General features: G+C 37.7%; 1 protein-coding gene across 2 annotated transcripts in view; it reads right to left on the bottom strand.

Moving 5' to 3' along the window:
* Window positions 1-61: 61 nt before the first annotated feature.
* The window catches only part of HPRT1 (hypoxanthine phosphoribosyltransferase 1), a 29,958-nt gene continuing 12,180 nt past the window's right edge, over window positions 62-17,839 (bottom strand). Inside the window, exons 4-9 of one of the 2 annotated variants that reach the window (XM_032474943.1) lie at window positions 10,471-10,536; window positions 7,073-7,090; window positions 4,954-5,036; window positions 1,532-1,578; window positions 1,300-1,376; window positions 62-774 (exon numbers count right to left, since the gene is read on the bottom strand). In XM_032474943.1, coding sequence (XP_032330834.1) covers window positions 727-774; window positions 1,300-1,376; window positions 1,532-1,578; window positions 4,954-5,036; window positions 7,073-7,090; window positions 10,471-10,536 — 339 coding nt within the window. In that variant the 3' untranslated portion in view covers window positions 62-726. The remainder of the gene's footprint in view (window positions 775-1,299; window positions 1,377-1,531; window positions 1,579-4,953; window positions 5,037-7,072; window positions 7,091-10,470; window positions 10,537-17,839) is intronic. The other variant, XM_032474944.1, reaches the window with a different exon arrangement.

The following is a 17,839-nucleotide window of genomic DNA, read 5'->3' on the forward strand; positions in this document are numbered from 1 at the left end:
AAGGTAACAAACAGAAAACTACACTAGGTTAATTTGTAGAGAAATGACAAGTATGCATAGCTTCTTTTAAAGAGACAACTTTTATTTTAAGGATTTTTACATTGAAGAAGTCAAAAAGTGGTGGTTTTTTGGAAGTTACTGATCTGCATTTAAAATGAACTGTTGATAAAGATTCACCGGAAATAATATGAACAAGCGGGAAAATAGATTAATACTACTGACACCTACTAAAATAATTCCAGGACATACGGTTTATCTGACATAACAATACCTCTAAGTGCTGTCACGGAATGAAACTGACCGCTTCTTACTTTTCTAAACACACAGTGGTATAATTAACAATATTCAATCACTTCTGTTCTTTCCTGAATATATAAAAATTAAAATACCAATTAAAAAACTAATATATTCTTCTGTTTAAATGTTTCTTACAGATACAATTTCAATATTTTCATTCAATAGTGGTGTGGTTTAAGAGATTTTTCATTCACGAGTGAAACAACAATCCACCCAAAGGGAGCTGATAGTCTATAGGCTCATAGTGCAAACAAGGAATTCAGGAATGCAGCAACTGACATTTCTAAAATACAAAACAAATACAATTCTTAGGAGACACATGCAAGAAGCTCTACTAAGCAGCTGGCCACAGAACTAGAACATCTGATCACTTTACTGGTGATTTCAATGGGACTCCAGATGTTTCCAAACTCAACTTGAACTCTCATCTTAGGCTTTGTATTTGGCTTTTCCAGTTTCACTAATGACACAAACGTGCTACAAAAGAAAAAGCCAGAAATTCACATTAGAAGAGCGTATTCCGAAATGAAAGGCAAGAACAACAGTCCGTACGTCTTATATGAATAGTGTTATGCTGCAGGAGATTTTACGAAACAGAGATGTGTGCAGACCCTCTTACCCTCCTCACCCCTGTTCCTAAGTACATTCTCGGGACTCCGGCCTCCAGGGTAGGAGGCGGGTACTTGAAGGAGAGTGAATTAAAAGACTTAGCTAGCTTATTTATTTCTTATTTATGACCACATCTATCATCTGAAATAATAATGGGACGGCTATTATGTGTTAAAGCCGTTCAACTGTTTCAGCCAGTAAGAAGTGTCACCCTAGCCTGGCCAAGCTCCAGCTCTAAGGACGTGTGTACTTGACTGCAGCTTTATGTGACTAATGGGAACCATCAGTCGGTTCCAATTATGAGGTGCTGGAAAGAGAAAACAATTCTTCTCTTTTGCAAATTTTTATATGGGTTCTGAAAAATGAGAATGAGGAAAAAGAAGCATTACTTACATTCAAATCCCTGAAGTACTCATTATAGTCAAGGGCATATCCTACGACAAACTTGTCTGGAATTTCAAATCCAACAACTAAAAAGAATCATAATTTACCGTTTAGATATAGAAAACATCACTTTCAAATCTAGTATGTGCAAACATTCTCTAAGGAACCCTAACCCATTTCATATAAAAATTTTTTGGGTTAAAGATGGTTAAAAATGATCGGCAAAAAGAAAATCACTTACAGTCTGGTCTATATCCAACGCTTCGAGGGGTCCTTTTCACCAGCAAGCTGTTGATTATAAAATGTGACATGTGACACACATGTGACTACAAGGCATTACAAAAGAGAACACTCGTGTTCTGCAACATGATTTCATCGGCATTTTAGCATACTACGGTCAGTCTTAACAAGCCCAAATAAAGACTGTGAAATGGACAGCTAAATCACAGGGGTCCCTGGCCAGGGACAGCCAGGAGTTTACACTACAGACGAGGCCCCTGACCGATCTCCACCGGGAACACGATGGACTGTCCTGAGAGCGGCCCACTGACTACTCACATGCCCACCAAAGGGCAGTTAATCGGGAGGATGAATGGGTGGGGAGGGCCCGTGAGCAAAGATGAAAAGATAAAGGCTCTCAGTCCAAAATCCCTGGAAATACAATCCCGAAGTCACAAAGGGGTGCGGGAAGGGTGAGCATCACCTTTCAGGATTTTCAGTAAGTGGCTTACAAAGAGGAACTTTAGGCTAAAATACAACTAGCATGCTAAAGGAGTTAGTACTTGGTTTTGAGAGCAGAAACTGCAGGTAGGATGCGTCAGCTCTAACAAAAGCTAATTTCATAACCCAAGTGCTACCTGCTGAAATTTTTCAGCCATGAGAAGAACCTGTAGTGATGTTTTGAAAGCCTTTATGTATGTTAAGGGCAGTCCCAACAAAACTTAAGATTTCATACCTTCCTAGATAAATATATTTAAAGGGCTGGAAAGGACCTAAAGTGATTCTTAACCTTAGCTGCACATCAGAATCACCTGGGAACTTTCAAAAATATGTAACAAAACTCAGATACCCAGGCCATACCCCATTGCATCAAAATCACTGTGGATGGGACACATAGGTGGTTTTTTGTTTTTTAAACTCTCAGGTGCTTGAGAAGCACTGGCCTATGCCTTAGTCATCAAGGGATCATGTAATCAAATCCTTCACGACTCCCCTTCCAGTAATTAGAGGACACACTTGGACTCGATTTCCATATAGACAGAAAGTAACAAACCAATCACAGCAAAACTGAACTCATTCAGAAACACTCCAGAAAAGGTATCATTAACTCAAAGCAAGCTGTAATAAGAGTACAGGGGAACTCAGCACCTCACATGCCTAGAGATCTGAATGAATTATTTTGAAGTAACTGCAGATTCATAGAAAGTTGCAAAAAAAAAATGCGCAAGGAGGTCCCATCTGCCCTTTGTCCAGTTTCCTCCAACGAACATTTCACATAACTGTAGTAGATTACCACGCTGGTGGACTGACCTTATCCAGACTTCGCCTATCTTATGCGCTCATACTTGTGTGGGTGTGGTTCTATGCACATGTGGATGCATGCAACCAGCACCACAATCAATACAGAACTTTCCATCACACATGGCTACCTCTTTATTTAGTCACATCCACCCCCTAACTCCTGGCAGCCACTAATCTGTTCTCCATTTCCATCACTTTGTCACCTTAAGAAGGCTGTATAAATGGAATTATACAGTACGTATCCTTTGAAATTGGCTTTTATTAGCACAGTTCCCTAGAGGCTCCTCCAGATCGTCGTGTGTATCAATTGTTTCTTTTCAGAGCTGAGGAGTCTTCCACAGTAGGGCACACCAGTCTGTTGAACCGGTCACCTACCGAGGGACATTTTCGTTGTTTCCAGTGTGGGGCTGCTACAAATGATGTGGCCATGAACATTCACATGTAGTTTTCTGTGTGGACACATGCTCTCATTTCTCTGCAATAAATGCCCAGAGTGCAACTCCTCAACTCGTATGGCAGTTACACGTTCAGTTTCTTTTCTTTTAATTTTATTTTTTATTGAAGTACAGTTGACTGACACATTCAGTTTCTTAAGAAACTGGCAAACTGTTTTCCAAAGTGCCCATAGCATCTGACATGCCTGTCAGGTAATAGTTTTAAGTTTTAATTTAACATTTAAGTTAGAAAGCTTCCAAGTCATTCTTAACCTTTACTTAATAAAAAGAATAAGCTTTATACTTACTTTTTATGCATAAAGCACAGATACAAACACTACATAAACGCATACATCATATAGTTGTGACATTAAAATGTAATGGTGAGGGAAAAAAACTAAAATAAAATGTAATGCAATGGTGAGGAAGAGATTAGGAGGAGAAAAGGTTGAGAAACAACCAACTTAGGCCAACTCCATCACTCAGAAACAACATAGGCACTCTCTGAGCACTTCCCACCTCCAGCAACATAAAACACCTCTCTTGTGAGGCACCCTACCTCAACTCTGCAGCATATTCCAGGAGAGGCACAACAGAGTATCTAGAGGCGTACATGCCACACTAAGCTGACACTTAAAACCCTAACAGCATGCAGAGAAAAAAGCAAGCACACTGATTGGTTTACAGGAAATTACTTAGTGCCCTAGAATGCATCACTTCTCCACACTCCTCATGCCGGTCCTAAATCCATTTAAAGTAAAAACTCACTGACATACGCTTGCGCCACCTATCAGAAAAGCCCCAAAGGACAAATTGCTGACACATGACTCAGTAGGTTTACTGTGATTCAAACACATTTGACAGATACTTTGATCCCTTAAAAGGGGGTTATAAAAACCAGTTAATCATTTAGGGGAAAAAAAGTTGGATCACGATCTGACCCCTCCACAAAAATTGCAGATTGGTCAAAGATGCAAACAGAACAAAACCACCCAGGGATGTCATCCTACAAAAAACTTCAAATAGGAAGGCATGAACTCTGAGCCAGGCTGCCTGTGTTCCAATCTCACCCCTATAGTGCTTTAGCTCTGTGCCTTTGGACAAGTCCCCGTGCCTTGATATCCCTATCTGTAAAGTGGGAATCACCGTCTGTGTCACAGTTGCTGTCGGGTGAAACTGTAATTAGGGATAAACACAGGTAGAACAAATAAAGCAAAAGCCAAACAGCACAGGTAGGACCAGGAGGTGAGGCTGGCTTAGAAGAAAGGAAGGAGGCACTGTAAACTTTCAATGTGGAGGCGGAACAAGAGGCAGCGTCCATGACCAACGCATCACTCAGTTCCAGGAGCTCCGGAGCCTCAGGGCCCACCCCTTCCTACCACCTCCCTAATCCCTTTTGTGGATCTTTGGTCTCAGTTTTCCAAAGAGGCCCCCAATCCTCTGCCATGCTACCCGGGACAAGTTGATATCATTATTAGATTGCTGAAAAGCCAAATGTCAAAAACATTAGGCAATAAGGTGCCTACACCACAAGGCTTTAAAACATGACAGAATTATTTACAAAGGACACTTACTGAGTCTTATTTGAGATTATGTCACTTTTTTCAGATAAAACAAGAGTTGAGAACATTTAACCTTACAAAGAAGCAATTACCTAATCCTTTTTCAAATGAAAAAAGTATCCTATGTTGACACGCTACATACATACCTTGCGACCTTGACCATCTTTGGATTATGCTGCTTGACCAAGGACAGCAAGGTCTGCATTGTTTTGCCAGTGTCAATTATATCCTTTAAAAAAAGCAAAGACATTTAAATGGTAAATAAAATCGTCATAGCTTTAAATTCAGTAATCATGTAAACACAAAATGCCAAAACCCCACGTATAACTGGAATAATGTCATTTCTTTCAGTGCAGTAATTCTCATAATTCATACTGGGTAGATCATCTGGCTCTCAGCAAGCAGTAGGAACATCAGTCCTCACAACTGGGTGTTGTAGGCACCAAGAGGTCAGCGACAGCTAATTTAAATATATATGTGCAAGTATGTACACACGCATTTTATTAAAGTTGTGATGCCACCCACCCTTCATTATAAAAGTTTTTTTTTTCAAAAATTTCAGATCAGGATGCTCTCCCTCCAACTCTTGGATGCAGGTGGTTAAGAGACCACACTGAGAAAACACTCCTTTACACCATCTTAAAAGAATCCAAAGTAATAAGGTTTTACCATATAGAATGACTTTACAGGAAAGTGAATCTCAGCTATTTAGTCAAAAGTAGGACATTATTTAAAACAAACCCATCTCTAACTGAGAAAATATTTCTTAAACCATAACCATAATGCTCTTCAATGAAAATATTCTCTACGATGGTATAAAGCAGTGTTCACAAAGTGGGACTACAAGTCATTAGAAACATCACAGCTGGAGACTTGTGAGAAATGCAGATTTCTGGGCTGTGGTAAACAGAACTCTGATAGCCCCCAGGCCTCCTGCCCTCTGGTGTACACACCCACATTAATCCTCCCGACCCCCCAACCTCCCAGTGTGAACAGAACCTATGAATATGATGGCATGGTCACTCCCGTGATTAGGTTACGTCATACAAGATGACTGTAGCAGCCTGGAGAGAGAGTCTGTGCTGGTTTGGAAGAAGCCAGCTGCCCTGTGAAAGGGCCACGTGCTAGGACATGAGAATGGCCTGGCAAGAAGATGGAGGCCTAGGTCCTGCAACCACAGGGGCTGAGTTCTGCAATGAATTTGGGAGAGTACCATGAGCCACGGGGGACATAGGGGCCCCAGCCTTGATTCAGCCTGATGAGACCTGGAGAAGAGAACCCAGCTCACCTACACTTGGACTACTGATCCCTGAAAACGGAGATAATAAATGTGTTGTTTCAAGCCATGAAGTTTGTGGCAATCTGTTAGGTGGTATGACCCTAATAAATTAGCATTTTAAAAAAGCAACCAATTCCCAGGGATATACATGTACACAAACTCTTTGAAAAGAATGTTACTTGTTTATTTTTTAATCTATAAACTAAAGTTTCTACAAACCCTGACAACAACAGAAAATGAATTAGGGGTTATTGTTGCTCTTAAGCCTTACATCACTTTACATAAAAGAGTGACAACCCATTCTGTTGGTGGGAGCGTAAAGCATACAATCACTTTGGTTAATAAGATGGCCATAATATTAAAACTGAAAATGCACAAATTCTACAACCCAGTCTTTCCACTTCTAAGTGCTTGTATCTAGAGGGAACTCACACTTGTGCACACAGGGCATTGCAAGAGAATGCTCTCAGCAGCCCTGCTGTAGTAGGAAAAATTGGAAGCAAACTCCCTATTTGTAGGGCAATAAATAGGTTAATTTGTACACTGCAATGCTATGAAAGAGTTTAAGGCCAACTAACTCTGTATGTCTCAACTTGAAAAACCTTAAAACCAATTTTGAGTAAGAATAACAAGTTGCAAGAAAGAATATATATAGTGCAGCACTATATAAATTATCAAAAAATATATTTTGTATGTAGTTATATATATGCAATAGAATAAAAAAATGGGTGGGAATTTTATATATCTTTAAAAGAAAAAAATTTCCAGCCAAAAAGAGAGGGGTAAGAAATATACCAAATTTTTTCCATTATCCAGTATAAATAAATTACTAAATATTTCTCACAAAAAACCAACCTCATTCCCTTACAACACGAGCCCACCATTAAAACTGATGAAAAGGAATTTCTTTCCCTGGGTTACCTTTAGGACTGTGCATACCAAGTTAGAAAATCATAAACAATACATTAAAGGTATGTAAAACTTACTTCAACAATCAAGACATTCTAGAAGAAAAAGAGAAATGAATCAGACAGTGTTTCTAATTATAATTTAAATCACATTATAACAAACTCTAAGGATTTATCCAAATTCTTGTTTTAAGACACTTTACTATATCAAACCCTGATTTAAACAAGTGGGCCATAAAGATTTGGACCTCTTTAATATGAAATTTTCACTTCAATAGAATTTTTATTGGTCAAAAATAAAATTTGACCCATATGTTCATTTTTTAAGTTTTCATTACTTAAACGGAGCTCTAATCTTGGGCAAGTCACGAAATTTCTCTGGGCCTGTTTCCTATGTGCAAAATGAGGGACTTGAAGTAGCATGTGTCTTCTGACTCTAACATTCAAGAACTATAATTCGTACAATAACTCCAAAATCATGTATTTAACTTACCATATGGAATCCAATTCAAAACCCATTTTCTCAGTAGGCTAAAAGTGACCTGCACTTTCCGGATGTGTTCATATTCTTGGACTAAACTAAAGAAAGATACCAACCAACGCTTCCTCCTACCATAAACCCTTAGCCCAATTTCTACCTCTCAGAACTTTAGAGCTGGAAGAACCCTTACAGAAAATGCTGCCTAACAATCACCTCCAAGGTAGAGAAGAGTCCTCCCTATTCTTGGGAATGGGGTTGCATTTTACATACTGGTTATAATCATTGTCACAAGAAGATTCATGCTACATTGTTTATTTATAGTTCTCATTTCTCTGTCACATACAAATAGCATCAGAATTTTAATGTTCTATAAATTCTTCTAAGTCAGTGGTTATAAAGGTAGGGCACACAAGAGCCACTGGGTTGAAAGAAAAAAATATTAGAACTTTTTTTATACCTCACCTTAATCTATAATTCTGTAACTGCGTGTGTCATATAATATACATTATATTACTACCATAGTTCATACATAGTTTACTCCTTTCCTCGTATCACAACTAATTTGTCTCTTTTCAAAAGACACTGTTACCTAAATCATAAGGAAAACTGAATATACAGTTAAGGAAAATTGAATATACAGTTAATTCTTGAACAAGGTTGAGACACTGACCCTCCGCACAGTTGAAAATCCACATAAAACTTTACAGTCAGCCTTCCATATCCAGTTAACCGTACTGGCAGATTCAACCAACTGCAGACCGTGTAGTAGTGAAGTATGGATTTATTGAAAAAAAATTCACGTATAAGAGGACCTGCACAGTTCAAACCCGTGTTGTTCAAGGGCCAACCGTAATCAATTTATGGACCAGTAATTGTTTCACCACCTACTATGTGGTTCTTTCTCAGCATTTTCTCTACCCCCAGCTAGCACATTTGAAGGATAACATTTGCCCATCAGTAACTATGGCTTACTGATGCAGCAATTTGTACCACGGGATGGAGTTATAGTTATTATGTGAAAGCAGCATTGAATTATGCAACAGAAATTAGATTCTAGTGTTGACTCTAATACTAAGAAGCGGCACGATCTTGATTAAATCATATTCACAAACCTTTAATGGTATAAAATAGTTTACATAAATCAAAGTCTAGAAAGATTAAATATTTGTCCAATACAGAACTGTAGCATCTAGAGTATAATATCATTACTGTTTAAAAAATAAACGAATGAAAATTGCTACCATTATTGAGAGCTTATTTCACATCAAATAGCTACATCCTTCCTTCATAAATGAAAAAATGAGGCTCAGAGGTCAAATGACTTGACCAAAAGTCATAAAAATAGCCAGGAGGTAGAGTATAGATTTGAAAAGGTGTTTTGGGGGTCCAAAGCCCATATTCTCAACCACTAACTGGAAAAAAGGGGGGAAATATTCATATGCATATGCATCTATACACACACAGTATATCCCCCAAAGATAAACTGAAGGAGAAAGTCTCAATAACCTATAATCTCACCACCAAGACATAACTTCACCCACCTGAGGCATCTTGACTTTTCCCCACAATAAATGTACTTTACTGTGACTACCATGAAAAAAAGTTTTTTTTTGAAACAGAGACCTTTTAAGATCACACAGCTATGCAGTGGGACACAGCCATTAGGTAGGAAAGGCAAGGTTGAATGGAATTACAGAAAGCTTTGAAGGCTAGGCCCTTTCCAGGACTGAAAACTGATTATATGAGTAAGGGCTTCAAATGACTTCTAAATATGGGCAAAGCATGCTGAAAGGGAAGGAGGGTAGGTCTGGCAGGAAGGGAAAAGATTCAACAGATTATAACTTCTCCTTTGAAGTTTTCAAAAGATGTTGAAGAGGACAACATTAGTTTGGTATGACCCTGAGATGGAACCATAGAATTTGACACAAGTGTTGTATGTTTCCTTACAGATATTCAGTCAAGTAAGTGATAAACATTAAAATTTAAAAACCAGAGGAAGAAAAGAGTCTGGAGCCAGAAAGACCTGCATTTAAATTCAAGCTCTACCACGTAACTGGCAGTGTGACTTTGGACAAGTCCATTAACCTTGCTGAGTCCTAGTTTCCTGATCTGTAAAACGGGAATAATATCTACCTCACAGGATTCTTGCAGCTCTTTTATGAGATTATGACTTTGTATTTGACGCTGTGGCTATAAGCAAAAAAACAACCGGCAGCTGAAAAAAAATAGCATTCCATCATTTATCACTGGTTACTCAAAAATCATTTCAATGTATCAGAAGAATAATATTCAAATATCTTAATAGCTCTGTTAGCTCAGCCAAATGTCTATACTGGAAGAATTTTGATGTATTTAAAACTCTTTTTGCGATCCCTTCAAATAACAGTATGTTTGAATGTACTAAGTGTTCTAACTAACAGAAACTGTGTGAACAGCTCTACATGCATTGTATCACTTAATCTTCTTAACTTTCTGGGGTGGCTGCCATTACCATCCCACCTTACATATGGGACACAGAGAGGTTAAATAACCTGCCCAGGGGCACGTGGTTAGGAAGCACTGCACCAGGCTCTGAATCAAAGCTGTCTGGCCCTAGAAGCCACACCTTCAGCCACTACATTATATTGTTTCTCTATCTTTAAGAAACTATGCGTGGTCTATTTTTAAAAAGAAGACTGTCTTTCCCCCAATATATATCTATTTTTTTTTTCAGAAGGATCTGAAATTAGATCCCCATTGAGGCAGACAGGCAGTACTTGGCAATACAGACTTTCGGTTTAATGTTGGATTCTGCTGCCTCTTTGCTGTACGACCTAGAGAAAAAAATACCTAACTTAGATTGTTTCCACGGGTTAAATAAATCTTTTTTGTTTGTTTGATTGTTTGAAGGCATAAACAACTATCTAAACTGCCCCTTGGTGATGGATCGAAAGCTCAGTGTTACTGACTGACCCTTCGTACGGAGTGCTCTTTCCTTCCCCTTCAAGATACATACCTTTCCAGTTAAAGTTGAGAGATCATCTCCACCAATCACTTTTATATCGCCTGTCGACTGGTCATTCTAGTTAAAAAAAAAAGATATAAACATATATGTCTATCCGTCCACGTGTACACACACATTTCAAATTATCAAATGGGAGCTAGAAGATTTAAGAAGTTAGCTACCTAATGTCATAGCATTATGATATTCTAAATGATACAAATCACAAGAATTACGTTTCTATGAGTGAATGACTAGGTAACTTTCAACTAGAGATTAGTAAAAACTAAAAAGTTCTATTGGCCATTACTGATTTAATGCTTTCAAGAGTCCTAAAAATAGGGTGCACCCATTTTTCCAGGGGGCAGTATTACAGCAGCTGCCCATCTTCAGTCTCGGTAATTTCTGAACAACAAAAGAAGTTATTAGCATGACAGGTGTCTGGTTCTGGCCCTGGACCATTCCCATGAGTCAAGCAAATTGTAGGGTCTGGCCTACATCATGTTCAACTCCAAAGATATTTCCCTCAAAAGGCAAGCCCAGGCCTAGGTCATCTTCAGCATAGTCTGGGAAATCAGCTCTGATCAGTAGTCCTTTAAGGCACACCTCTAAGGCTCCCAGTTTTCTGTTATCACAGAATCTAGTAGAAACCCTTACGGGAGTTTCAAAAGGGAAGGCTCCACACCCACCATAGTTGGTGGTGATAATGATCACAATTTGGCTATTCTGGATTCAAGACAGAAAACTGGAGTGAAAGAGCAGGTAAATAAGAGTTCAGACTTGCCCTACCAGAGAGCAAACCATACCAAAGCTACGGCCATTACAATGGTGCTTTCCCAGCACAGTACCAGACAAAGAGATCAAGGAACAGAATACAGCCCAGAAACAGACCCAGAAATATATGAGGATTTAGTATGTGATAAAGATGGTATTTCAAGTCAGTAAGGAAAAGATGAATTATTCAATAAATGGTGTTCCGACAACTAGTTATCCTTTTGGGAAAAAAATGAAGTATGATCCCTACCTCACAGCATACACAAAAATAAATTCCAGACGGATTAAAATCTAAATGTAAAAAATTAAGCCATAAGCAGACTGGAAGAAAACGTAGAATATTTTCATGTTCTCAGAAAGGGTAAAAACTTAGGCATGACATGAACTCAAAAGATCTGTAACAAATATTTCTATTATACATTGGGCTCCAACAGTAAGAATCCAATAGGGAAATGGAGAATGAACACAAATCAGTAATTCACAGAAAAGAAGGCTTTAACATATACAATGATATCCATCTGAGAAACAAACGGTATGATTCTACTGTTCACCCAGTCATACCGGTAAAACTTAAGCCTGATGATGTATGTTGGCAAAAGTAAGAGGAAAGCAGCACCCTTGTTGTTGGTGACAGTATAAATTGGTACAGTGTCCTCTGGAAAAGACAGAGCCATACCTATGAAACTTATAAACATGCATGCCATTGCCCCAGCAACCCCACTTCTAGGAATTGATGCTACAAAGACACAGTATGCAAAGGTACACACAACCATGTGCACTGTATCAACTGTTTATACAAGAGAACTGGAGACAACCAACACGTCTATTAACAGGGAACTATTTAAATTAAGTTCATCTACACAATGCAATACTGTGCACCCATTAAAAAGACCCTAATAATGTATACACGCTGACGTGAACAATGGTAATTAAAAACATCAAGCTGTAGAGCAATGTGTTACCTATGAAACCACTTCTGCTCAGCACTTTTAAAAAGTTTATAACAGCAATTACCTCTGAGTAGTGAGAATGGGGATAAGAAGTCTATTTTCCTTTTACACACAAGCATACCTCACAGGTATTTCAGGTATGGTTCCAGAACATCGCAATAAAGTGAGTGTCGCAATAAAGCAAGTCACATGAATTCTTTGGTTTCCCAGTGCATGCAAAAGTTATGCTTACACTATACTGTGGTCTATTACGTGTGCGATAGCATTACATCTAAAAAACAATGTACCTGCCTTAATTAAAAATACTTTATTGGTAAAAAAAATGTTAACCGTCATCTGAGCCTTCAGTGAGTCATAATCTTTTTGCAATAGCAACATCAAAGATCACTGATCACAGATCACCATAACAAATATAATAATGAAAAAGTTTGAACTATTGTGAGAATTACCAAAAATGTGACACGGAGACATGAAGTGAGCAAATGCTGCTGGAAAAATGGCATCAACAGACTTGCTTGATACAGGGTTGCCATAAAACTTCAATTTACAAAAAAAAACGCAGTATCTGCGAAGTGCAATAAAACAAGGTATGCCTGTACTTCTATTTTTATCATATGCATCTATATACACGTCCATTTTTTATGCAGTGTTATTTTTGCTTGTTTTGTTTGTTTTATGAGGGGGTGGTAATCGGATTTATTCATTTATTTCTATTTGGAGGAAATGCTGGGGATTGAATCTGGAACCTCGTGCATGTCAAGTACACATTCTACCACTTGAGCTATACCCTACCCCCTATGCAGTGTTATTTTTGAAAAACACAAATGGGCCAATACTACACAGTGTTGAAAACTAAACATATCTAAGTATGACTTTCAGTATCAAAAAAACTTGCATATTACTTCTCATCCTAAGGAAATTTCAGGCACCTCTTATTCTAACTAACAAAACCCAGAGTTTTAAACACAGAGAATTAATGAAGAGCAAAGAAACTACACAAAACCTGAAGTGAGAGTGAATCATAGCACATCATTTACACTGCAATCCAGTTAAATAGTGACATCTTCTGTAGAAATTTGGTATTACAGTTCAACTTCAATTGACTCTTCTTTACAGAAGAAAGGCGGAAAGATCTGAGAACTGAAAAGTATGGAGGCGTGGAAAAAACCCGTGATCCAAAGGCAATGGTGACAGGGTAGGAGACGAGAGAAATCCAAGCATGCAAGACACAGTGGCTCCACTAGATCTAAATCTCCGCGTTCCTGTTCGCCCCAAGGCTTGTAGCTTCTGAGGTTTTGTGTGTGTGCGTGGAAACACTGTCACTTTTTAAATGGAGGCCAATACAGAAGATTCCTTTAAGAAAAATGTTCCAGTCCACTGTGCTAGATAAAGTATTAAGTGCCCAGGCTGCATATAAAGGGCACCCATAGATCAATGACCCCACCAGAGGATTTTCCCTCACTCCTCCCTTCCTGTCTGCAACAAGCTTCCCACTGGACCCCTGCTTCATTTCATTCCTGACTCTTATGTGCTTCATCTTTAATGGGGACTTGCAACGGGAGAGGGGAAAGCCCCCATTCCCAGACAGAGAGCCCAATCTGCCCTTAACTCAGAATGTCACTGTCAACTACATACAATTCCCAGAGAAGCTCTTTGGGTCCACAAATACATAACCTTAGCATCTGTGTTTCTGCTTTATCTAGCTCTCTTGAGTCTAGGTTAAAAAAAAATGAGAAGGAAAATAGGAAGGAACTTTGTTTATTCCTATTTGTCTATCCTTAAAAATTTTGAAAACCTCCAGGTAGCAACAAGAATTGCAGCTTGCTATGGGAGAGGAGAGGAAGCTGTGTGAGGGCACGGAATGAGTGCGCTGCAAAAGGAAGGCTTGGAACCCACAGGCTGAGACCATAAGAGGAGGATGCGGAGAGGCCAGCCGCCAAAACTGGGCTCCCCAGAAGGTGAGACTGGGATTATCACTGGGGTAGGAAGTCCGGGCTTAGCACTGTGTAACCTGCCTTGTGCAGTGCACTCCAGACCCTTCTTTAGGACAGCAGAATGGAGTTTTTGGGAAAGAGCCATTCCTTCTATGTCCAGCGGGGCCCCATGTCCACCACCCTCAATCATATTTCCTCGTCACATCATGATTTCAACCATCCTCTGTCCTTTTAACTGTTTTCCTGTGCCCTGATCAAATATCAACAAAAGCGATAATATCAGAATCATTCGTTTAGAGGTAGACTGCACCTTGGGTGAAAAATGGTAGACATCCAATTTTCTAAAAATTTATGCAGAAAATAGTAAGTCAGAAAGGCTACACGCCCAGGTAATAAGTTAATTTATTTACCTGTATTTTATGAGTTCTTTTAAACTTTTTAAAAGAACATGTTGCTTTAAAGGAAAAAAAAAAGCTATTATCAGCTAAAAACAGATGCTGATAAAGCAGGGCCCTTACAGATCATCTCATCCTGCATGATCCAATACAGGAGCCACTGGACTGCATGTGGCATTTGCATAAAATGAAATATAGTTTAAAATTCAGTTCCTCTGTTGCACAAGACACATTCCCAGTGCTCAACAGCCACATGTGGCTAGCAGCTCTGTATTAGACAGCATAGATGGAGAACATTTCCATCATCACAGAAAGTTCTGTTGGTCAGCACTGCTCTAAATACATCAAAGATACCATTTAGCACAAAAACAGTCCTAGAAAAGATTGAAGAGTCAGTGCTGATATTTAAAACCTGGTGTCTGTGAGTACACCGTTTTCAAATCTTCAGAAGTTACTGCATTCTATCTTCATGCTTTTCATTCTGTGCCTAGTATGGGACTAGGATCTGATAAACATGTTCAACAGAACCCCTCTTCATGGTCTAAAAGATAGTAGCTTCCATACAGCAGGTGATAATATGTGCTTGCTGAGGGAATTAATCAATTTCCTTATTATTTTTTTCCTACAAAATCTGTGGTTTCATGGAATCAAAGTTGAACATTGCCTTTATGTTCTAAGAATTAGGGTGCTTATATAAAACTTCAGTTGCCTGACAAGGACCACATCAAAGTGAAAATCCACAGGCAAGGGTTTGGAAGTATACTTTTGACCCTAGTTCTGTTAACGCTTCCTTACACCATGGACAGTACATATCCCCATTCTTGCCAATTTAAACTGAACAAATCCTTTCCCTCATCCATGTCTATGGTCTTAATTCAATAAGCAGGAGAAAGGCATAAATCACTTCACTTGCTTTATATATATGTAGAGAGAGAGGGAGAGAGAGAGGAGAGGGAGAGAGAGAGTTACAGAAGATAAGCTTTAGATTATCTAATGTCAACATCAAAGCGGTACACTTACTTTTAGCTTCAATTGCTCTGGAGAAAAAAGCATACCTTAAAGCAATTGACTAAATACATTCAGAGAAAAAGGTCAGATTGAAATGAACTGACCTCTTCTTGTAAGAGAGCCTTTAAGAAACTACTCCAATATTTTCTGCATTTTCCTTTAACAAGCTCACTCAAAAAGCCACCTTCTTACAAATTACAAATTGCTATAAAGGAATTTGCGCCTTTGATATAACAAACAGAGAGCCTAACTAATCAAGCTACAAATCAAGTAACTTCCAAGATTAAGACTGAAAGTTATAGTTTTATGAACCTTGACTGTAACCGAGGAAAAATCTCATAATTGGCAAAATAAATTGTTTGCATGTAAAACTTCCGACTAGCAGAGAATGAAGAAATAATAGGAAGCCCACAGGAGAGAATTCAAGCCAGTTAAAAGTTTTCCCAAGTAAGACTCAGTTCTGCACAGAATTAAAGACCTGGGTTCAAACCAAAGACCTGTATGATCGTGAACAAGTCACTTAATCCCTCTGCACCTCATTGTCCTTGAATGCACGTGGAGATAGTAATTCATAACTCAAAAAAAGTCTTCTGCAAGATTTAAAATCCTAAGAACAATTTCATTTTAATGTAAGCCAGTTAGTCTGGACACACCATAAATCAGGCTAATTTTTCCTTTGCTTAAGGCCCACACAAAAATATTCCCACAAAAAATTTACTTCTCTGACAACTTTTCCTCCTGAGACTTTACCATTTTTCATTAAACTATTTTAGTAAAAAAATTATTATAAAATTGAACTCACAAGAAAATGTGTTTGCACACTTATCAACTTTCACTTTTTTTTATATCACAGAGCCTTGGTATAGAAAAGGTCATTGAATATACAGTACTACATTTTATTGTTCTAAGATGTACATCCACATTTTAATACCGCCCCTGAAATTGACATATTACAATTGACAGCAACATACAACTATAACTGACAGCAGTATAGAAAACAGGGGTAAGTCTTAAAGTCAGTGCTATCTTAGACTTAATGAAACATGGTATTGGAATCTCCAGGCTATTTCCCATCTAGGCACTAAGCAAATAAAATTCTGCCTAGCTACTCTGACTAAGAGTATGTAAACTATAATATGTGTGTGTAAACAACAGAGAGAAAATTCTTTAAAATATTAGAAATAAAAGTGGTAGTGGAATTTAGGGTGACTTAATTCCTTTATAATTTTCTGTGGTTGTATGTGCTTTATAACAAACATGTATTTTTTAATCAGAAAAATGCAACTTTAGGGGGTGGGTATAGTCAGTGGTAGAGTACGGTGCTTAGCATGCACAAAGTCCTGGGTTCAATCCCCAGTACCTCCATTTAAATTAAAAATTTTTTAAAAAATTTAAAAAAAAAAAAAGGAAAAATGCAATTTTCCCAAACTCCTACTTTATCTCCAATTTATAAATTAGGAATTCAGAACTAACATATACACACTATTATATATAAAATAGATAAACAACAAGGACCTACTATATAGCACAGGGAACTATATTCAATATCTTATTATAACCTATTATGGAAAAAAACCTGGCAAAGAAAAAAATATATATGCATACATATAACTGAATCACTTTGCTGTATACCTAGAATTAATACAACATTGTAGATCAACTATACTTCAATAAAATAAACAAATGAATGAATGAATATGAAAAATGCAATTTTCATTCTGAAGAAAAACTAGATGGGGTGTTAACATTGTGGCTCTTTATATATTTTAGGAACATTTAATAGTTCATGGAGCATTTCTTTGGAATTAGTACAGATCAGTTAATGTTTAATTCACTATTCCAAACTGGTCAAGATCAGCATGTAGAACTACACTAACATGATGTTATTGGTGCTGCAATTTTAAATTTCCATTTAATGATTATATCAAAATAAATTATGTTTTTTATATGCACTTCTGAATATCTTCCATGAAAAGCTGATGAATTATTAAATAGGGAAGAAATGTTACTTCGAATCAACAGAAAGCATATAGTTTTCCCAATTTCTATTGTTTAAGTAGTAAATCTACACAGAATTTCACATAGAATAGAACATATATTATTTTTCTCTATCTGAAAATTAAGCTAAGTTTGCTTTACTTATGTTCAAGATTTCACACTTTTTATCTGTTGAGGAGTTCACCTTATCAATCCTCTAAGATCTAAACCTAATAGGAAAAAAACTAAAAGTGGAAAATGGAATTAAAATGTCAAAGTGTTTCTATTGCTTCAAATTGCCTTATTAATTATAAAATACTTGTAAAAAGAAAATACTAAACTCTCA

This window comes from Camelus ferus, chromosome X (assembly GCF_009834535.1).
Source record: "Camelus ferus isolate YT-003-E chromosome X, BCGSAC_Cfer_1.0, whole genome shotgun sequence".
Lineage (NCBI taxonomy): Eukaryota > Metazoa > Chordata > Mammalia > Artiodactyla > Camelidae > Camelus > Camelus ferus.